Below are 22562 nucleotides of genomic sequence, written 5' to 3'. Positions count from 1 at the left end.
GCTGGGCACTGGGGGTGTATTTTGGGGAGCAGCAGAGGAGGTGAGCCCAAAAAGGTACATTAGGACCAGATTCGAAAAGACTGTTATACTAACAAGTCTGCAGTTTATTTGGGGGAAGAATGGGAACTTTTTAGTTCAAACTTTTTAGGAAGATCGAAGACCTTTTTTGTTTTTTGTTTTGTTTTGTTTTGTTTTTGAGAAGGAGTCTCACTTTGTCACCAGGCTGGAGTGCAATGGCGTGTTCTCGGCTCACTGCAACCTCTGCCTCCCGGGTTCAAGTGATTCTCCTGCCTCAAACTCCCGAGTAGCTGGGATTATAGGCGCGTGCCACCACACCCAGCTAATTTTTGTATTTTTAGTAGAGACAGGGTTTCACTATGTTGGCCAGGATGGTCTTGATCTCTTGAACTCGTGATCCGCCCACCTCTGCCTCCCAAAGTGCTGGGATTACAGGCGTGAGCCACCACACCTGGCTGAAGAGCTTTTAATTAAAAAACAAACAAACAGTTTTATTGAGGCATAATTGTCATGTAAATTGTACATATTTTGCATGTATAATTTGATCATTTTCCACACACACATACCTGTGAAATCATCACCACAATCAAGATACTCTATCCTTCTCCCTGCTCCAGGCAACCACTGAGCTGCTTTCTGTTACTACAGATTAGTTTGCATTTTCTAAAATGTCATAGACACGTAATCACATAGTATAGATTTTTTTGTCCCGTTCTGGCTTCTTTTACTCAGCGTAGTTATTTTGAGGTTCATTGATGCTGTTGTGTATGATAGTAGTTTTTTTTTTTTTTTTTTTTTTTTTTTTGAGACAGAGTCTCACTCTGTCACCAGGCTGGAGTTCAGTGGTGCGATCTTGGCTCACTGCAACCTCCGACTCCCTTGTTCAAGCAGTTTTCCTGCCTCAGCCTCCTGAGTAGCTGGGACGACAGGCACAAGCCACCAAGCTCAGCTAATTTTTATATTTTTAGTAGAGACGAGGTTTCACCACGTTGGCCAGGATGGTCTCGATCTCCTGACTTCGTGATCTGCCTGCCTCGGCCTCCCAAAGTGCTGGGCTCACTGCGCCCGGCCAACAGTAGTTCTTTCCCTTCCCTTGCTGAGTAGTATTCCATTGCATGGCTGCACCGTGAACCATGGTTTGTTCATCCATTCAGCTGCTGATGCTTGGAACTGTTAAATGCATTTGAGCTCAAGAGTGATGGGATCAAATCGGCTCTTCAAGTACAATAATGTCATGTTCTGCTGCAGGACGCATTGGAGGTATAGGCGTCTAGAAGCAAAGAAACCAGAGAGATGACTATTAACACATTAGGTCTAAGGTGAAAAGATCCTCTGGGAGCCAAAGTGGGAAGATCACTTGAGCCCAGGAGTTCAGGACCAGCCTGGGCAACATAGTGAGGTCTCATCACTAATAATAATAATAATAGTAATAATAATTAGCTGGGCATAGTGGCGCATGCATGTAGTCCCAGCTATTCCAAAGGCTGAGGCAGGAGGATCACTTGAGCCCAGGAGTTCGAGGCTGCAGTGGGCTATGCTGGTGCCACTGCACTCCAGCCTGGGTGACAGAGCAAGTTCCTGTATCAAAAGAAAAAGAAAAGATCCTGGGCTGGGTGCAGTGGCTCATGCCTGTAATCCTAGCACTTAGGGAGGCCGAGGTGGGCAGATCACCTGAGGTCGGGAGTTCGAGACCAGCCTGACCAACATGGAGCAACCCTGTCTCTACTAAAAACACAAAATCAGCCTGGTGTGGTGGCACGCACCTGTAGCCCCAGCTACTCGGGAGGCCGAGGCAGGAGAATAGCTTGAACCCGGGAGGTGGAGTTTGCAGTGAGCTGAGATTGTGCCACTGCATTCCAGCCTGGGCGACAAAGCAAGACTCCATCTCATAAAAAAAAAAAAAAATGAAAAGATCCTGGAATCCCATGATGCTGCGAATGGAAAGAGCCCCCATTGTTAAAGCAGGGAGAATGAGCTGTAGTTTGATAGGAAATGAGGAACATGGTTTTAAGAACTCCTAACTTGTCTGGACACAGTGGCTCATACCTGTAATCCTAGCACTTTGGGAGGCCGTGGTGGGCGGATCACTTGAGGTCAGGAGTTTGAGACCAGCCTAGCCAACATAGTGAAGCCCTGTTTCTACTAAAAATACAAAAATTAGCCAGGCATGGTGGTGTGTGCCTGTAGTCCCAGCTATTCGGGAGGCTGAGGTAGGAGAATTGCCTGAACCTGGGAGATGGAGGTTGCAGTGAGCTGAGATCACACCACTGCACTCCAGCCTGGGCGACAGAGCAAGACTCCATCTCAGTAATAACAATAATAATAATAATAATAATAATAATAATAGAACATCTCAGATTTCTTGCACCAATAATTAGTGTCAAATGAAAATATGTGAGTGTCTGGATCCTGATATAAAACCATTTAATGTGAAACTCATCATTGACGCTAAGGTTTAAAGTTTGGTGCATGCAACTGCAGCGGGCTTTGGCTGACAGAAGGCAAAGGGAAAAGTTTGCAGGGCTTCCAGAGCGTGTGGAGTCTCAGATACCCTGCTCAGATGCAGAGTGGGAGGTATGATTAGCTTAATGTGGGTCACACATTCACCCTGGCCAGGAGAGAAGGGCTCTGGGTCAGAGTCTCAGCGCTGTCTAAGAGGGATGTCATCATTCCCAAAAGGAACTGGGGATGTTCTGAGGAAGAGGAATGGGCTGCTTCCCTTACCCTGACTCCTAAGGTGCTTCTCATGTCAATTTCTTTAATAAAGACATAACCCCATCACCTAAAGTAGTAACTAATTTGGGAAATAATTACAAACAAACACAGTGTTTTAATTTACTATTCTTTCATTATTCTGGATGTAACATAAGTGCCTTTAAGCTCAGAAAAATTGAGCATTTCTCCCCCTATTTTGGGGAAATAGTTTCTCAGAGACGTTCCTGAGTAAGAGATGAAGGATTTATTTAAAGTTGTGGGTGAGGAGAAGAACATGTTGGGAACACTTACAGATTCAGGCTGGAAATGCCCAGGAGATAGGTGGTTGCCTGCATTGACCACAAAAGGCAAAGCTAAGCTAGATCTTCATATATAATGCAGTCATGAAGGGCAGGTGGAAATTCCACATTGTTCATTTGCTCCAAAAACTCAGTGATTTTAATATCAACATGTGACTTCTTTTTTTTTATTACCATAATTTTTTGAGACAGAGTCTTGCTCTGTTGTCCAGGCTGGAGGGCAGTGGTGTGATCATGGCTCACTGGAACCTCCCCCTCCTGGCTCAATCGATCCTCCCACCTCAGCCCCCTGAGTAGCTGGGACCACAGGCTGGCACCACCACGCCCAGCTAATTTTTGCAGTCTTTGTAGAGATGGGGTTTTGCCATGTTACCCAGGCTGATCTCAAACTCCTGAGCATAAGCAATTCTTCCAACTTGGCCTCCCAAAGAGATGGCCTTACAGGCATGAACCACCATGCCCGGCCAACATATGACTCTTAAAAACCAGATATCTGAGAGGCTTTTGTATACTGAAAAAATGTAAGCATTTAATTTAGACATTTCTTTCTCTTGGGAGAAAGAAATGCTTTATTTCCCTCATGTTTGCTTTCCCTGATGAACCATTGACAATGTTTTTAATTATGTTACTTCCTCAAATGTAGACTTTGCTTGCCTCTTGTTCTAGGGGGGAGTTAACAAAATGTTCCACGGGATCCAGGACTACGAGGATAACAACACCCGGGTGCACCTGGTGATGGAGAAGGGCGACACCGTTTTCTTCCATCCTTTGCTGATCCACGGATCTGGTCAGAACAAAACCCAGGGATTCCGGAAGGTAAGCATTCACATTGCTGCACCTGCCGCAGAAGTGTGGGTTAGAAACAAAAATTGTATCTAATTCATTTAATTCAAATTAATTGAATAAAATTTTAATTTAATTGCATTAACATTTTAAAGATTTGTGGCTTTTAACCAACCTGGACTTTAGTCTAGTTTATTTACCAGGAAATATATTTGCTTACCTTGGGCTTTCTGTGCTCTTATCAGTAAGAAGCCAGGTGACCTCAGGATCCTAACCTTGTCAATATTGATTATGGGCCGGGCGCGGTGGCTCACGCCTGTAATCCCAGCACTTTGGGAGGCCCAAGGCGGGCGGATCACAAGATCGGGAGATCGAGACTATCCTGGCTAACACAGTGAAACCCCGTCTCTACTAAAAATACAAAAAATTAGCCGGGCGAGGTAGCGGGCGCCTGTAGTCCCAGCTACTCGGGAGGCTGAGACAGGAGAATGGCGTGAACCCCAGGGGGTGGAGTCTGCAGTGAGCCAGGATCGTGCCACTGCACTCCAGCCTGGGTGACAGCGAGACTCCATCTCAAAAAAAAAAAATTGATTATGAAAGCCAGGTGTAGTGGCTCATGCCTGTAATACCAGCACTTCGGGAGGCTGAGGCGGGAGGATCACTTGGGAGCAAGAGCTCTAGTCCAGTCTGGGCAACATGGCGAGACCCCACCTCTGTTTAAAAAAAAAAATCACTGTTGTCTCCTGAGGCCATGGGTTAGGGGCCAAATTTCGTCTTCCATTCATTCATATTTCCACCAGCCTCATCAGGGTCAGGGTTAGGGTGGGACAAATTGGGGCACTCTCTCCAGGGGTAAAATGTAAGGGGATGCCAAAAAAAGACTCTGCAATCGAGTTTAGTAATATTTTCATGTGAAATTTTAAAAAATCAAAATTAATGCAAAATACCCAATGTATTGGCTACACACAATGCCAAAAGTTTAAATAAAAGACACGATTGGACCCCACACTAGCACAACCTTCAGAGCTGTGCAAGTAGCGAGGTGCAGGCACAACGACGCAAATCATGTTGTGGGTTTTAATATATTGACTTGGCAATTTTCCAATTTTTTTTTTTTTTTTTTTTTTTTGAGATAGAGTCTCACTCTGTTGCCCAGGCTGGATTGCAGTGATGCGATCTCAGCTCACTGCAACCTCGGCCTCCCAGGTTCAAGCAATTCTCCTGCCTCAGCCTCCTGAGTAGCTGAGACTACAGGCACATGCCGCTACGCCCGGCTAATTTTTGTATTTTTTAGTAGAGATGGGGTTTCACTAGGTTGGCCAATCTGGTCTCGAACTCCTGGCCTCGAGTGATCGTCTCGCCTCGGCCTCCCAAAATGCTAGGATGTCAGATGTGAGCCATCTCACCTGGCCCAATGTTTTTTAATGCCTTTATTTTAAAATTTTTTATTATTTGTTTATATATTTATTTGAGACAGCATCTTGCTCTTTTGCCCAGGCTGGAGGGCAGTGGTGCAATCATAGCTCACGGCAGCTTGGAACTCTTAGGCTCAAGCCATCCTCCCACCTCGACCTCTCGAGTAGCTGGGACTACAGGCATGCACCACCACACCTGGCTAATTTTAGTTTTTCATTTTTTATACAGACATGGTCTTGCTATGTTGCCCAGGCTGGTCTTGAACTCCTGGCCTCAAGTGATCCTCCTGCCTTGGCCTCCCAGAGTACTGGAATTACAGGCATGAGCCACCATGCCCAGGCTGAATGACTTTAATGTTCTGGAAAAATATTACTATAATTACATAAAGATACAGATATAGGGGTGTGTGTTTTCCCTTTGCCTTGGGCTCTGTTACAGTGCCGTATGGCACCAGGGCTTACAGAGGCAATGGAGTTTGTGACTCCACTCCCTAGAAATTTGTTGTTTGGGGCAACGTAGAAAGTCTTTCTGACAAGCGTGATCACTTGTGACAAAAAAGGTAAGTTTTAATGATTGCCTTGCAGCTTAGATCTGTTTATAACTTTTTCTAAAATAGGGAGAACCAAGTAATTTCATCCTTACCCTCAGAAGGAAGCAAGAGGGGTAATATATGTCACGGTATTGGCTTTTAAATGTCCTTTTGATTTGAGAGAAGGTGTCTGCATTATTTTCTTTCTCAAGGTATTTTTAGTTCTTTGCATAATCTATTGCCACTGAAATAACAATCCATCCCAAATTGGACCAGGTAACTAACTTTTGAGATAAACTGCCATGGAATGCAGTCCTTCTTAAGACTTTGGGATACCCATTCATTAGGAAAATCAAATGCTAAAAGAAAAAACTAAAGACCTCTTGCTGACATAATTCCATTCCCTCTCCCATATATACCTTTCAAAAATAAATGTCACATCTGGTTAACGATTTTTTGAAATTTCTCAATTAACTTTTAGCTGGAAACAGAAACAGGCTTAGTTACAAAGAGATTGACACAGGACGCAATGGACCTGACTTTCCATTTAGAAATCACATACTGAGTGAAATAAATGACTTTCTAAAAGAAAGACTCCCTGCTTGGTCGCTGGTATTCATGGGATGTTTTTTCTGCAATATCAATTTGTTCACTTTGCACAGGCAATTTCCTGCCATTTCGCCAGTGCCGATTGCCACTACATCGACGTGAAGGGCACCAGTCAAGAAAACATCGAGAAGGAAGTTGTAGGGATAGCACATAAGTTCTATGGAGCTGAAAATAGCGTGGACTTGAAGGTATGTTTTTATACAATAGCAAGATAAAAATCTCCGGTTTTTCTTTTCTTCAGATGCTTCATAATTCTCAGACCTAGTTTATTTGACAGTATATAGTGCTTGGGTTTAGATTCATTTTAGGGACATCGCTGAGCCCCCACCAAAAATGACAATGGAATTTCCATTTACACTTGTGCCCCTGTGCAGGAGGCTCGAGAACTTCCTGCTGCTTCTTTATGTCTTAGGGCTGTCTAGAGGTGTGCAGGCCGTCCTGTTTCACACAGGATAGTAAAGGAAAACAAAACTACAGATTGAGATGAGAGAAAATCAAAGACAAAATCTTGCCTTCTGGCTGGGCATGGTGGCTCATGCCTGTAATCCCAACACTTTGGGAAGCCAAAGCAGGAGAATCACTTGAGCCCAGGAGTTGGAGACCAGCCTGAGAAATATAGCGAGACTCCATCTCTACTAAAAAAGAAATAAAAATAAAAATTAGTCAGGTGGGGTGGAGCATAGCTGTAGTCCCAGCTACTCGAAGGCTGAATTGAAAGGCTCACTTGAAGCTTGAGGCCAAGGCTGTAGTGAGCTGATTGCACTACTGCACTCCAGCCTGAGTGACAGAGTGAGACCCTGTCTCAAAAAAAAAAAAAAAAAAAAAAAGAAAGACTTCTGAAGGGATAGAAGGAAAGTTATAGGTTTGAGATCCAATCACAGGCCGTGTTTATTAGTATAGAATAGAGTATTTATGGCTGGGCGAGGTGGCTCACGCCTGTAATCCCAGCACTTTGGGAGGCTGAGGCAGGCGGATCACGAGGTCAGGAGATCGAGACCTTCCTGGCCAACATGGTGAAACCCCGTCTCTACTAAAAATACAAAAATTAGCTGGGTCTGGTGGCGCATGCCTGTAATCCCAGCTACTCGGGAGGCTGAGGCAGGAGAACCACTTGAACCAGGGAATTGGAGGTTGCAGTGAGCTGAGATTGTGCCACTGCATTCCAGCCTGGCGACAGAGTGAGACTCCGTCTCAATAAATAAATAAATAAATAATAGAGTATTTATGCATTAGGAAATCCAGTAAGATGCCCAGAAAGCAATTCTTGAGCAAGTTTCTGTTTTGGTAAATTTGCATCTGGAGTTTTATGAGAGGCCTAGTTTGCATGTAGCAGAAGTTTAAGATAACTAATGCTTATCAATAACAGGCATTTGACAATATTTCATATGGTTTCCTAGTTAATACACATCATCACTTGTAAATTATTTAAATTTAATTAACTAACTGTTTATTTTTAGAGACAGGGTCCCACTCTGTTAGCCGGGCAATCACAGCTCACTGCAGCCTCAACCTCCTGGGCTCAAGCAATCCTCTTGCCTCAGCCTCCCTAGTAGCTGAGATTACAGGCACACACCACTGTGCCCTGGCTATTTTTTTTTTTTTTTTTTTGGTAGAGATAGGGTCTCACTGTGTTGCTCAGGCTCAAATTATTTGTTTTTCACCCGTGGATATTCGGTACTGCTGATCATTAATAGACAAATTATCAATCAAGGCAAATAAACAAGCATACTTACTTCGTAGAATATGCACATTTCAACCTCTGAACCAAGAAGCTGATTCTATTTTTTAAATTTGCATTAGATCATCATAAATGCATGCAGGCCCCCCAGATAGACTGAGTGCAGTGATAACTGTGGGCTCCTCAGCATGTCGTAGGTCCCTGTGCACCAGTGCCATGCTACCATGCCATCGGGAATCATCGGAAATACCTTCGCAGCTCAGGAATCTTGCTTCTTGCCGGGCGCGGTGGCTCATGCCTGTAATGCCAGCACTTTGGGAGACCGAGGCGGGCAGATCACGAGGTCAGGAGTTCAAGATCATCCTGGCTAACACGGTGAAACCCCGTCTCTACTAAAAATACAAATAATTAACCAGGCATGGTGGCAGGTGCTTAGAGTCCCAGCTACTCTGGAGGCTGAGGCAGGAGAATGGCGTGAACCCAGGAGCTTGCAGTGAGCCCAGATAGCGCCACTGCACTCCAGCCTGAGCGACAGAGCAAGACTCTGTCTCAACAACAACAACAAAAGGAATCTTGCTTCTCCCTTTAGAACCTGGAAATGTGTCCCACCTCTGAAAATGCTCTGATTTTGCATTTGCAGGTCCTAGAAATTCCTGTCCTTCCTCTCTTTTTGTTCAGTACCTAAAATGCCTATACATTTTGTCAACTGGAGCTTTGAGCTAACATCCTAAATTTTAAGGGAGAACAAATATATATACGTTATGTTTGAGGTTTGTCAAGGTTGTGCTAAATGAATACCTCCCACATTTAGTTTAATTACTCTGTAAGTTATATTTAGAATAACAATATTAACCTCTGCTACATAGTTCTCTGTAAAGTACAAAAGCACATTCATATTCATTTTCTTATTTTCTTCACCAAAACCCAGTGGGGCAGTATAAGCTCCATGCTGTCAATGACAAGAAAACAAGTCCCAGAGGCTGATCTAAGCTAGCTAAGTGACAAAGCTTCATTTCAGAGTCAGGTCAAATTTGAAAATCATTCTTTCCACCATACCTTGCTGTTTGCTCAAAAATAAACACGAACCAAGAAATAAGACCATCTAAATTATTTTATTAAGGGCAAAGGGGGAAAAACCCACCAAACAAAGCAGTAATCCTTGATACCATGTTCACTATTATCATCTCATCAGGAGTAGAACACTCAAAATGGCTCAGACAAGTAACATAAGAGTAATCAGGCCAGGTGCAGTGGCTAACTCCTGTAATCCCAGCACTTTGGGAGTTTGAGGCGGGCGGATCACCTGAGGTCAGGAGTTTGAGACCAGCCTGACCAACATGGCGAAACTTTGTCTCTACTAAAAATATAAAATTAGCTGGGTGTGGTGGCACATGCCTCTAATCCTAGCTACTTGGGAGGCTGAGGCAGGAGAATCATTTAAACCAGGAGGCAGAGGTTGCAATGAGCCAAGATGGTGCCACTGCACTCCAGCCTGGGCAACAAGAGCAAAATTCCGTCTCAAAAAAAAAAAAAAATTATGCAGAAAAATGGCAGTGAACTGTTTGTTTTGTAACCAGACATGACATTGACCCAGTTATGTTGTTACCTGGCACCAACAAATATCCTGAATAAAACAGAACTGACAGCAGCTGGGGGACCCACTGACTTAATTTAGTTAACACTGTTTTAGAAGTCGGTTAAGTAGACCAGGAGTGGTGGTTCATACCTGTAATCCCAGCACTTGGGAGGCTTTGCGAGGCTGAGGCAGACAGATCACTTGAGGCCAGGAGTTTGAGATTGGTCTGGTCAACGTAGCGAAACCCTGTCTCTACTAAAAATGCAAAAAGTTAGCTGGGCGTGGTGTTGCACACCTGTAATCCCAGCTACTCGGGAGGCTGAGGCAGGAGAGTCACTTGAACCCAGGAGGCAGAGGTTGCAGTGAGCCACTGCACTCCAGCCTGGGCAATGGAGTGAGACTGTGTCCCCAAAAAATTTTTAAAAAAGAGTTGAGTAAGTAGCTTAATTTGAGTTGTTTTGTTTACTAATCAATATAACTTACAGGGATTATTTTCCCTATTTAACCTTTCATAGAGGCTAGAAATCAACTTTGTGCTATGGTGAAATTGAAGGTAAATGGAGGGCAGATTGAAGTATTCCATAAACTCACTCTGTTTGGTATTATTTCCAGGATATTTGGATGTTTCGAGCTCGACTTGTGAAAGGAGAAAGAACCAATCTTTGAAATAGCCATCTGCTATAACTCTTTCAACAAAACCAAACAAAATGTCTAAGGAAAATGTTTTCTTAATGGGATGATGTAACCTTTTCTATCACTTGTTAAAAGCAGAAAACATGTATCAGGTTCTTAATTGCATAGAGTTAGTTTTGCAGCACAATGGTGTGGCTTTAATGGGAAAAAGAAAAACAGTAAAAGTGAAATATTACTGTTTTAAGGAAAACTAATTTAGGCTGGCAGCCAATAAAGGTGGTTGGTGTATAATTTAAGTGTTAAATCAATTTCTTTCATTCAGTTAGCTCTTTACCCAAGAAGTGAATGATTTGGAGCTTAGGGTGTGTTTTGTATCTCCTTTCTGATAAACCCATTCCCTACCAATTTTATGTCATAAGAGATTTTTTTTTCCCCAAATCTAAAACAATGTATAATACATTCACATTTAGTCAAGGGCATAGGAAGGGTGTCATGGAGTCCAAATAAAGTGAATATTCCTGCTCGGACAAGGGCTTCCTCCTGTGATTTCTTCAACCCAACCATTCCCTTAACAAGGAGACTTGTTCTTTCCAGTCCTTTCCTCTGTTCCTAAAGAATGAAGACGAGAGCCAGGTGCCGTGGCTCACGCCTGTAATCCTAGCACTTTGGGAGGCCGAGGCGGGTGGATCACCTGAGGTCAAGAGTTCAAGACCAGCCTGGCCAACATGGCAAAACCCCATCTCTACCAAAAATACAAAAAAAAAAAAATAGCCGAGCATGGTGGCATGCACCTGTAATCCCAGCTACTCAGGAGACTGAGGCAGAAGAATCACTTGAACCTGGGAGGCGGAGGTTGCAGTGAGCTGAGATCGCGCCACTGCACTCCAATTTGGGCGACAGAGCAAGACCCTGTCTCAAAAAAAAAAAAAAAAAAGAAAAAAAAGAAAAGAAAAGAAAAAAAGAAGAAAAAGAAAAATAAATAAAAAAATAAAAAGAATGAAGACGAGGGTGACTTCATTTGATCTATCTTATTGGGTAGGGCTGCTGGAATCCTTTCACATTTATGAATGAAGACTAACCTCTTTCAAGCTATAGGGAAATTTTTAGATACTTTTCCCTGGATTTGGAGTGAGCATGGACTGAACAAACTTATTTCAAGACAGCACCATATTTTCGGTACCAGCTGAGGGCAGCAAGGAGACATAGTCCTTATTTTTACAAATTCTAGTTAGGGCTTTAGTAAGAAAGAAATAACAGAGTACCTTTCTTGTCATTCTGTTAAGCACAAGTTTTCCTAAATCTAGTGTTGCCATGTGTGCCGTTTTGTTTGTGAGGACAGCCAAATGAAGCTCAGCTCCCGCTGGGAACTGGAGAAGGCACATCACTGACAGGCTCTAAGGAAATTAGATTATGGGATGATTGGAAATAAAAAGTAATTAAGGAATGCCTGTGTAAACAACATGGGGGGAACCCTGCTTTGTTATGGAATAAACTCTAAATTGTTTCAAATTTAAAGTGAATATGAAAAACTAAACTTCAGTAGGAATATTGAAGAGCAATTTGTTATTTCCCATGTGCATTTGTGAGTGAAAACCAACTGGTTGCCATCAGGAAACATTCATTTCCCATCTGATCCATGTCCCTTTTGTCCATTAGTGCATGTAAGAAATATCCAAGCACCCACTCTTTTTTTTTTTTTTTTTTTAATTTTTTTTGAGACACGGTCTTGCTCTGTCACCCAGGCTGGAGTGCTGTGGTGTGATCTCAGCTCACAGCAATCTCTGCCTCCCGGGTTCCAGTGATTCTCCCACCTCAGCCTCCCGAGTAGCTGGGACTAAAGGTGCACGCCACAAGACCCAGCTAATTTTTGTATTTTTAGTAGAGATGAGGTTTCACCATGTTGGCCAGGCTGGTCTCAAACTCCTGGCCTCAAGTGATCCACCCACCTCGGCCTCCCAAAGTGCTGCGATTACAGGCGTGAGCCACCGCGCCCAGCTAAAATATCCAAGCACCTACTCTATGAAGTGGGACTAGATACCAGGATGAGGTAGGGTGCCTCAAACTGTCCATGCGGACCTGTCCTGTGAAAGGTGGGAGTCAGGGTTGGCCGGAAAATGAAGAGTCGGGGAAGGAATTCCACCAGATTTCATCAGACTGAGGGGAGGTGGGACGGGATTTGTCCTGGGCTCATGTCCATTTCACCAGAGTCTAGTCTAAAAGGACTTTATGAGGTGCTCAAACAAATCACAAAACAAAACAAATTGCGAAGATCCTTTTCTGTGAATTTTGAGACTAATAGCTTGGGAAAACTGGAGGCCTTTGCTCCTTGTGTGTGCTTGGAGCCTCCCCCTCCCCCACTCTTTTTTCTGTGTTTTTTTTTGGGGGGGAGGGGGTTGGTTTGTTTGTTTTGTTTTGTTTTTTTGAGACAGAGTCTTGCTCTGCATCCAGGCTGGAGTGCAGTGGCGCGATCTCGGCTCACTGCAACCTCCGCCTCCTGGGTTCAAGCAATTCTCCTGCCTCAGCCTCCCGAGTAGCTGAGACTACAGGCACCCGCCACCATGCCCAGCTAATTTTTTGTATGTTTAGTAGAGATGGGGTTTCACCGTGTTAGCCAGGATGGTCTTGATCTCCTGACCTCATGATCCTCCCGCCTCGGCCTCCCAAAGTGCTGCGATTACAGGCATGAGCCACTGCACCTGGCCTACATTTTTTTTTTGAGAGATGGAGTCTTACTTTGTTGTGTAGGCTAGTCTCAAACTTTTGACTTCCAGCAGTCCTCCCACCTCTGCCTCCCAAAGTGCTGAGATTACAGCTGTGAGCCACTATGCCTGGCCTTATTTTTTACTATCTAATAGAAAAGTGGTATATATGATTATTGTAATTTGCATTTATTTGATCATAATGAGATAGAGGAGTTTCCATATCACTATGGGCGTTCTGTGGCCGACTTGCTGAATGCTGGTCTCTTAGGCCCAAGAGGATACCTTGTGGTAGAAAAGCCAGAGAACAGATTTCAACTAGCCGTATATAGCTGGAATGTCTGGAGATAAATATCTTATTTATAAATAAGCTTATTTAAAAATAAGCTAAATAGCTTATTTTTCCATCTCATTCATTTCAAGCCTGAAGCCACCTGATGTCAAGTCTGAAGCCCATTGAAGGCCTTTGTTAGGTGTCCTGGAAGGGAGGGGAAGAAGAAGCCAAGGGTTTGTACCTGATGATGTTCAAAATATGTAACAGAGGGACCATCAGTCAGATACCATGAGTACAGGAATGTGGCACTTCAGTTGATAACAGCATTGTCCTGAGCAAGGCAGGTCCCACAGATGGCCCCTGCTCAGCATGTTTGGAAAAGGGTTGAGAATGATCCCACCCATGTCTGAGATTCCATCACTCACCATGAGTTTGAGGACCAAACCTCTTTCTAGACATTCTCTCTCTCTCTCTTTTTTTTTTTTTGAGACGGACTCTCGCTCTGTTGCCCAGGCTGGAGTGCAGTGGTGTGATCTTGACTCACTGCAACCTCCGCCTCCCGGGTTCAAGCGATTTTCCTGTCTCAGCCAACATTGTCTTTTAAGATGCAAGTACCTCTGGAATGATAGCACTGGATCCTAATATCTTAGTGAAGACATTTCTTCTTTACCCCGAGAAGAAATAAAGCAGCCTTTGGGAACAAGGGAAGGATGAAAAATGGGTGCAGAAAAGCAAAAGGGAAGATGGTCACAGGAGCTGTAGGACAGCGCTGCAAAGTATCCTCAGGTGAAGCTGGCTTTCCCCAGAGTGGGCGCTGAGCTTGGGAGCGTAGCTGCTACATCCCGCTGCCAACACATTGATAGGCTCTTAGGCTGGGCGTGGTGACTCACGCCTGAAATCCCAGCACTTTGGGAGGCCAAGGCGGGCAGATCACGAGGTCAGGAGATCGAGACCATCCTGGCTAACATGGTGAAACCCTGTCTCTACTAAAAATACAAAAAATTAGCTGGGCATGGTGGCAGGCGCCTGTAGTCCCAGCTACTCGGGAGGCTGATGTAGGAGAATGGCGTGAACCCGGGAGGCGGAGGTTGCGGTGAGCAGAGATCACGTCACTGCACTCCAGCCTGGGCGACAGAGCGAGACTTTGTCTCAAAAAAAAAAAAAAAGAAGGCTCTCATGGCTGGTAAGTAGCCTTCGTCTTGAGCTCCTCAGTCCCTGAAGTGCTGCCCCTCCTTCCCAGCTGCTCCAGCCCCTCTCCTGAGATTCCTCCCCTCCCTCACCAAGTCTAGCAACCCAACTGGTAATGCCAGCCTGCCCAGGAGCCTCCAGGACCTGTCCTGGCATTGTGGACACTTGCTCTAAGCCTCACTGGCCGTTCTACATTTTATTTTGTTTTGTTTTATTTTATTTTGAGACGGAGTCTTGCTCTGTCACCCAGGCTGGAAAGCAATGGTGCAATCTCAGCTCACTGCAACCTCTGCCTCCCGGGTTCAAGCAATTCTCCTGCCTCAGCCTCCTGAGTAGCTGGGATTACTGGCGCGTGCCACCACATCTAGCTAATTTTTGTATTTTTAGTAGAGACGAGGTTTTACCATGTTGGCCAGGCTGGTCTCGAACTCCTGACGTCAAGTGATCCACCGGCCTTGGCCTCCCAAAGTGCTGGGATTACAGGCGTGAGCCACCACGCCCAACCCATTCTAAATTTTAATATCACTGCTTCCAAGAGTGGTCTCATTGATCATAAAACAAATCAAAGGAGATTCTGCTACATATTCAAACAGTTGTTGGCAAATGACTGCATCAGTCATCTAAACCACCTTTTAATCCCAGATAATTTCCCCTCCCCTTCTCTGCCACTCTGGGACAGGAACTGATGATCAGATATGTCTTTCTCTTTCTCTTTCTTTCTTTCTTTCTCTCTCTCTCCTTTTTTTTTTTAGACACGGACTCTCACCTTGTCACCCAGGCTGGTGTAATCATAGCTCACTGCAGCCTTGACCTCTTTGGCTCAAGCGATTCTCCCACTTCAGCCTCTTGAGTAGCTGGGACCACAGATGCACACCACCATGCCCAACTAATTTTGTTTATTTATTTATTTTTTTGTAGAGACAGGGTCTCCCTATGTTGCCCAGGCTGATCTCCAACTTCTGGGCTCAAGCGATCCTCCTGCCTCAGCCTCCCAAAGTGCTGGGATTACAGGCATGAGCTAACTACACAGTTTTTGCTTTTTTATTATTTTATTTTATTTTTATTATTTCCTTACTTTCTGGCACTACAAGGTGCTCCAGGATTGTCTTGTATGTTCCTGCCCTTTGTCCTATAATGAGCCATTTCTCCAAGGAACCCTGGTTCTACTTATTGGGAACTGTTGGAAACCAAGATCTGGGCTTGAGATGCACTCTCAATGTGCATTGTTACCAAGTTCGTACAGTGATTCTTAAAGCGCTCCCAAACTGGCGATCCCCTGGCCCAGCATCTCCAGAAAGTCACAATCATTCAGAGACAATAATGCTTTGGCCTGGGGAGGTTTATATTTGCTCTGAGAGATTCCAGAGTCTTGCTTGGGCCTCTGAAAATGTCAGACTTACCTTCATTCTTCTTCAGGCTTGGCATTTCTTGGAACACAGTGTTTGTTGGGGAGGCGAAGAAACAGGACTTTTTGCATTGATTTAATTTTGATTTGAACCACATGAAATTTACTACTCGTTTAGAAGCTAAAATAAAATTTTAAAATAAAATAATGGACAGGAAGAAATTGGGAGTGATTTGGGGGCTGGATACCCAGCAGGACAGGCCACACTGTCTCCCAGCCTGTTTTGATATTTCTGCCTTCGGTCAGAAGATGCAACCTTTTTCCTGTCAAGAGCCAGATAGTAAATATTTTCAGCTTTGCAGCTGGGCCGTCTCTGAGGCAGCTGCTCAACTGTGCCGCTGGGGCAGGAAGGCGGCCAGAGACAACATGTAATCCAACATGCGTGGCTGGGACCCAATAAAGCTCTATTTACAAAAACAGGCATCCCGCCAGATGTGGCTCAGAGGCGCTAGTTTGCCCACTCCGCTCTAGATGAATGCACAAATTCAGTAAAGCCAACAAGTGCCTTGTCCCTTGGCAGGAGGCACCTTGCACCACTGAAGCGATGCTTTGGGGGCCTCACACCTTGCAGCTTCTGAGAGACGGGCAGGAAGTTTCTGCTATCCTCCCCTCCTCGGTGCAGAGAAGAGCTTGCTTACCTGTGATATGCAGCAGTTCATTTTGTTTTCTTGATGTGGCCAGTGTTTAATCTAGATTAAGTTTAGGGCAACATGTTAAGCCCACCCCACCACCCCACCAGATCTCTCTAGTGTAACTTGCAACCCATGAAGGACCTACTTTGGGGTGTGGTGGGAGACGTTGATATTTTCATGGATTCCATTTAAATGTACCTATCAGTAGCAGTCAGAGTCTCGGTTGCGAACAACAGAAACTGCCCTTGACCGTGAGAAACAGAAAACAGATGGTGTCAGCAGGCTCTCTGGGGCTCGGGGACGTGCTGTGAGTAGCGCTGGGGGTGCTATGAGTAGCACTGGACGTGCTATGAGTAGCGTGCTATGAGTAGCACAACACAAAGGGGCAGGCTAGGCCAGTGGCTTTGGGGATGAGATGACCTCTACCCCCACCCCTGTCCCTGGGGCTCCTGATTTGGAGTCAAAGCACTGGGGACAGGCTCTTTCAGGCAGTGAGAGCCACATGCTGCCTCCTGGTGGCCGCAGAGGTGGGGAGAGGGAATATGGGTGAGAATATGCCACCACCTCCCCCCAAATCACATATCAGAGGAAATGAGATTGCCCCAAAGCAAGATCAGTTACAAAAAGGAAGAAGATAGCCCCAGACGCCGTGTCCACTGCAACACAGGTGCACCGAGCAGTGACCCACACACCTGAATTACACAGTTCAGCCGCATGGAGAGGGTAAAATCAATTCTGAGAAGAAAGAAGGGAAGGGCTGTGATGAAGGTCACTGCACCAGGAGAAGGGAATCTTCTCTGAGCAAACGTCCACTTCCCCAGTCCTTGCCTGTCACCCTGTCTCAGCTCCTATATGACACAGACTCATCGCCTGGTGTTAGGTCAAACTCTGGGACCCACTTGGTGGTGACTCATCATTGATATTAATTTAGTAAGTCACAACGTCAGTTTTGAAAAAAAGAACAAAATAGAATAAACTGAAAAAAATGCAAAAGATGAGAGAGACTTGCACATCGTAAGAGAAAGTGGTGCTTCGGTTTCCAATGTGCATGCTCATTTGGGATCACGATGCAAAATAAATTTGTTACTGTTGGGTGTAGTCAAAAAGTATGAAGTCCACTAGTCTAGTTCATGACTCACACTGTAGGAGTTGGCTCAGGCTGCCATAAAAAATACCGCAGACTGAGTGGCTTTAACAACAGACATTTATTTTCTCAACTTTCTGGAGGCTGGAAGTCCAAGACCAAGGTGTTGGCACATTGGGTTCCTTCTGAGGCCTCTCTCCTGGGTTTGTAGATGGCTGTCTCCTCTCTGTGTCTTCACATCATTTTCCCTCTGTGTCTGGGTCCAAATATCCTCTTCTTATAGGACATCGGTCATCTTGGATTAGGGCCTATCCCAGTGGTATGGTTTGGATCTGTGTCCCCACCAAATCTCATGTTGAATTGTAATCCCCAGTGTCGGAGATGGGCCTGGTGAAAGGCAATTGGATCATGGAGGCTGAGTTCACGAGTGGTTTAGCACCATCCTCTTGGTGCTGTTCTCGTGACAGTGAGTGAGTTCTCGTGAGATCTGGTTGTTTAAAAGTGTGTAGCACCTCACTCTCCCACTTGTTCCTGCTTTTACCATGTGAACTTTCTTTTTTTGTTGTTTTGAGATGGAGTCTCGCTCTGTCGCCCGGGCTGGAGTGCAGTGGTGTGATCTTGGCTCACTGCAACCTCCACCTCCTGGGCCCAAGTGATTCTCCTGCCTCAGTCTCCTGAGTAGCTGGGTTTACAGGTGTCTGCCACCAAGCCCGGCTAATTTTTGTATTTTTAGTAGAAACGGGGTTTCACCATGTTGGCCAGGCTGATCTTGAACTCCCAACCTCAGGTGATCCACCTGCCTCGGCCTCCCAAAGGGCCGGGATTCCAGGCATGAGCCGCTGTGCCCAGCCAACCAAGTGAACTTTCTCTTCCCACTTTGCCTTCCACCAGGAGTTAAAGCTCCTTAAGGCCTCCCTAAAAGCACATGTCACTGTGATTTCTGTATAGCCTGCAGAACTGTGAGCCAATTAAACCTCTTTTCTTTATAAATTACCCAGTCTCAGGTATTTCTTTTTTTTTTTTGAGACAGAGTCTCACTCTGTCACCCAGGCTGGAGTGCAGTGGTACAGTCTCGGCTCACTGCAACCTCCGCCTCCCAGGTTCAAGCGATTCTCCTGCCTCAGACTCCCAAGTAGCTGGGATTACAGCCACCTGCCACTATGTCCAGCTAATTTTGTATATTTTTAGTAGAGATGGGGTTTCACCATGTTGGTCAGGCTGGTCTGGAACTCCTGACCTCAGGCGATCCACCCACCTCGGCCTCCAAAAGTGCTGGGATTAGAGGCAGGAGCCACCTCACCCAGTCTCAGGTATTTCTTTATAGTAGTATGAGAACGAACGAATACATCCAATGACTTTATTTTTACCTTCATTACCTCTTTAAAGATGCTCTCTTCACATACGTCACATTCTGAGGTACTAGGGACTTGTAATTGGGGGGACACAGTTCATAACACACACATTGGTTCTTTTTTCTTTAAATTTTTTTTTTTTTTTTTTTTTTTTTTGAGATGGAGTCTCATTCTGTCACCAGGCTGGAGTGTAGTGGTGTGATCTCGGCTCACTGCAACTTCTGACTGCCAGGTTCAAGCGATTCTCCTGCCTCAGCCTCCCGAGTAGGTGGGATTACAGGCATGTGCCACCACGCCCAGCTAATTTTTGTGCTTTTAGTAGAGACAGGGTTTCACCTTGTTGGCCAGGAGGGTCTCGATCTCCTAACCTCGTGATCTGCCTGCCTGCCTTGGCCTCCAAAAGTGCTGGGATTCCAGGCACGAGCCACCATGCCCGGCCTTTTCTTTAAATTTTTTAAATTTCAAATTTTATTTTAGATTCAGGGTGTACATGTGCAGTTTTGATATATTTCCATGATGCTGATGTTCGGGGTGCAATGGATCCTGAAACAGGAATTAAAAGAAAATAAAGAATGTGTAAGCAAAAACTCAGCTGTATGTAAGAAAACCCAATTCCCCCTGAAGAAGAGAAAGAGCTGGAGTCCTTTAAAATTAACTGCTTGTTTTTCTGTGGCTAGTGAGCCTTATCTCTCTTCCCTTCCCAGGCATTGTGAAGACTCTGTTTCTCTAGCTGTGCAGCTGCAAGGTCATTAGGCAGATAATCTCAAGTCATAAAACATGTTGTTCCTCGAAAAGTAAGAAATGATGTAATGCATGTCTCAATTGAATAACTGTCTTTGTTTCTTGCTTCTGTGATATGCTTCCCCCTGCACAGATCTCCCCCAGCCCCACGAAATGCTTAAAAGGTAACTTGACTCTTTGTTCGGGGCTCAGTCCTTTCGATGTTAATCCGACTGGGTGGGTGCACCTAAATAATTAAATAATTCCTCCTCAACACCTCGGTCTCTCTGATTCCTTAATTATGCCACTGCAATCCCATCACCCAGGTACTGAGCATAGTACCCAGGAGGTAGTTTTTGAACCCTTGCTTCCTTTCCTCCCTCTCCACCTCTACGAGTCCCCAGTGTCTAGTGTTTACATCTTTATGCCCATGTGTGCCCAATACTTAGCTCCTATTTATAAGTGAAAACAAGTGGGTGGTGTTTGTTTTTCTGTTCTTGGGTTAATTACTTTAGGATAATGGCCTCCAGCTGCATCCACGTTGCTGCAAAGAACATGATTTAGTTCTTTTTTTTTGTGGCTGTATAGTATTCCATGGTGTATATGTACCACATTTTCTTTATCCAATCCACTGCTGATGAACTCCTGGATTCCTTCTGCACCTTTGCTCTTGTCAGTAGTGCTGCAATGACACTTTGGAACTTTTGAGCAGCTGATGAAGGTTTGGGATTTTCAGACTTACTTCTTCTATGGTTGGTAATGCCTATCCAAGCATGATCACAGTTTTATTAATATGCCTTCATTGTTCCAACATTCTAATCCCTTTTTCTCCGTAAAGTTGCTATTCCTTGATACAATCTATACCTCTTATAAGAGAGAGCCAGCCTTTGTCATGGGCTTGAGACAACTTGAAACATCACGGCAAGGGTAATCCCTCCTGCCAGCCCCTCTCATCCCCAACTCTATCTAAACAATTATGGCAAGGATGGAGTTTGGAGATGTCTCTAGTGGGAAAAGGGGGTTCAGGGAATTGCTGGCCAATAGAACAGAAATTAAAAAGCCCAGTTGTTGTCCCCCTGAGTCACTGATTTTTGTGCTTCACCTCCAGAACAAAAGGCCTCAAAGAACACAGGCTTTCTTAGGAAAAATGTAGTTAGCTGTGTCTTCAGCTCCTAGGGTACATCTTACTATGCTTTATGGAGCTGAACATCCCTCCCTGTATTACCTAATCAGATAGGCTGAACAATGCAGTGGAGCAATGCTGAGCTTGAGGTCAAACAAACCTGTGCTTAATTTCTGGCTCTCGTACTAACCAGCTGTGCCCTCTTGGGTAAATTACTTGACTTCTCTGGGTCTTAGAGTGCTCATTTGAAAAATGGAAGTAACAAGGCTTAGCTGGGCACGGTGGCTCACGCCTGTAATCCTAGCACTTTGGGAGACTGAGGTGGGCAGATTAGTTGAGGCCAGGAGTTCAAGACCAGCCTGGCCAACATGGCGATACCCCGTCTCTACTAAAAATACAAAATATTAGCCGGGCGTGGTGGCGCGCATTTGTAATCTCAGCTACTTGGGAGGTTGAGGCACGAGAATTGCCGGAACCCAGGAGGTGGGGGTTGCAGTGAGCCATGATCGCAACAAAACAGAGAAAACAAGGTTTATCTTCAATCAAAAGTGAAAACATCTAGCTTGTTGGCAGAACATCGAAAGAGAACATATGGTAGAGCAAGCATTCCATAAATGCTGTAAAGTGTTGTAACGCTTGTTAATCTTCACAAATGTGAGGCAGGGTAAGTATGTTTTCCTCCATTTTGGGTTATACACTCTTTTTTTTTGAGGCCAAGTCTCACTCTGTCGGTCAGGCTAAAGTGCAGTGGAGTGATCTCGGCTTACTGCAACCTCCACCTCCTGGGTTCAAGCAATTCTCCTGCCTCAGACTCCCGAGTAGCTGGGATTACAGGCACCTGTCACTATGTCTAGCTAATTTTTTGTATTTTTAGTTGAGACAGGGTTTCACCATGTTGGCCAGGTTGGTTTTGAACCCCTGACCTCAAGTGATCCGCCTGCCTTGGCCTCCCAAAGTGCTAGGATTACAGGCATAAGCCACTGCGCCTGGCCTGGTTACATATTCTTTGAAGAATAATTTAGTTGCTTTGAGTAAGATATGAAGTTCGCAGATCCAGGAGTTCCAATTTCTGGAGCAGGTGTTTCTGTCACACCACACGCAGATCACTTGCTGATGCTTTTTCCTTATAATTGCAAAGAAATTCACAAGCTGTGGTTTATCTTCCTTGGTAGAACTTCAGCAGACATGCGACAGGAAATGTCTATATTAGCCTCAGTTCCTTAAAAAGCAGAGCAGGTACCTCACGCCTGTAATCCCAGCACTTTGGGAGTCTTAGGTGGGAGGATTGCCTGAGGTCAGGAGTTCGAGACCAGGCTGGCAAACATGGTGAAATTCCCCGTCTCTACTAAAAATACAAAAATTAGCTGGGTGTGGTGGCATGTGCCTATAATCCCAGCAACTCCGGAGCCTGAGGTAGGAGAATCGCTCGAACCTGGAGGCGGAGGTTGCAGTGAGCCGAAATAGCGCCCCTGCACTCCAGCCTGGGTGACAGAGTGAGACTCTGTCTCAAAAAAAAAAAGGAAATTTTGATCCATGCTAAAACATGAAGATCCTTGAGGACATTATGCTAAGTGAAATAAGCCAGATGCAAAAGGATAATTACGGTCTGATTCCACTTATATGGAACGGACATCCCTAGAGTAGTCAAATTCATAGAGACAGAAGGTAGGATGGTTCTCAGGGGCAGGACGGAGGAAGAATGGGGAGTTATTGTTTAATGGGGAAAGAGGTTCAGATTTGCAGGGTGGAAAGTGTTCTGGAGATGGATGGTGGCGATGATCACACAACAGTGTGAATGTGCTTGATGCCACTGAACTGTACGCCTAAAA

General features: G+C 44.9%; 1 protein-coding gene across 2 annotated transcripts in view; it reads left to right on the top strand.

Moving 5' to 3' along the window:
* The window catches only part of PHYH (phytanoyl-CoA 2-hydroxylase), a 32336-nt gene extending 12454 nt beyond the window's left edge, over nucleotides 1–19882 (top strand). The window contains exons 7-9 of one of the 2 annotated variants that reach the window (XM_063669562.1): nucleotides 3699–3848; nucleotides 6423–6557; nucleotides 19595–19882. In XM_063669562.1, the coding sequence (XP_063525632.1) occupies nucleotides 3699–3848; nucleotides 6423–6557; nucleotides 19595–19603 (294 nt within the window). In that variant the 3' untranslated portion in view covers nucleotides 19604–19882. Of the gene's footprint in view, nucleotides 1–3698; nucleotides 3849–6422; nucleotides 6558–10235; nucleotides 10784–19594 lie in introns of those variants that run through there. The other variant, XM_054436224.2, reaches the window with a different exon arrangement.
* The last annotated feature ends 2680 nt before the right edge of the window (nucleotides 19883–22562 follow it).

Source organism: Pongo pygmaeus, chromosome 8 (genome assembly GCF_028885625.2).
Source record: "Pongo pygmaeus isolate AG05252 chromosome 8, NHGRI_mPonPyg2-v2.0_pri, whole genome shotgun sequence".
Taxonomy (NCBI): Eukaryota; Metazoa; Chordata; class Mammalia; order Primates; family Hominidae; genus Pongo; species Pongo pygmaeus.
This window is presented reverse-complemented; position numbering and strand designations above follow the sequence as displayed.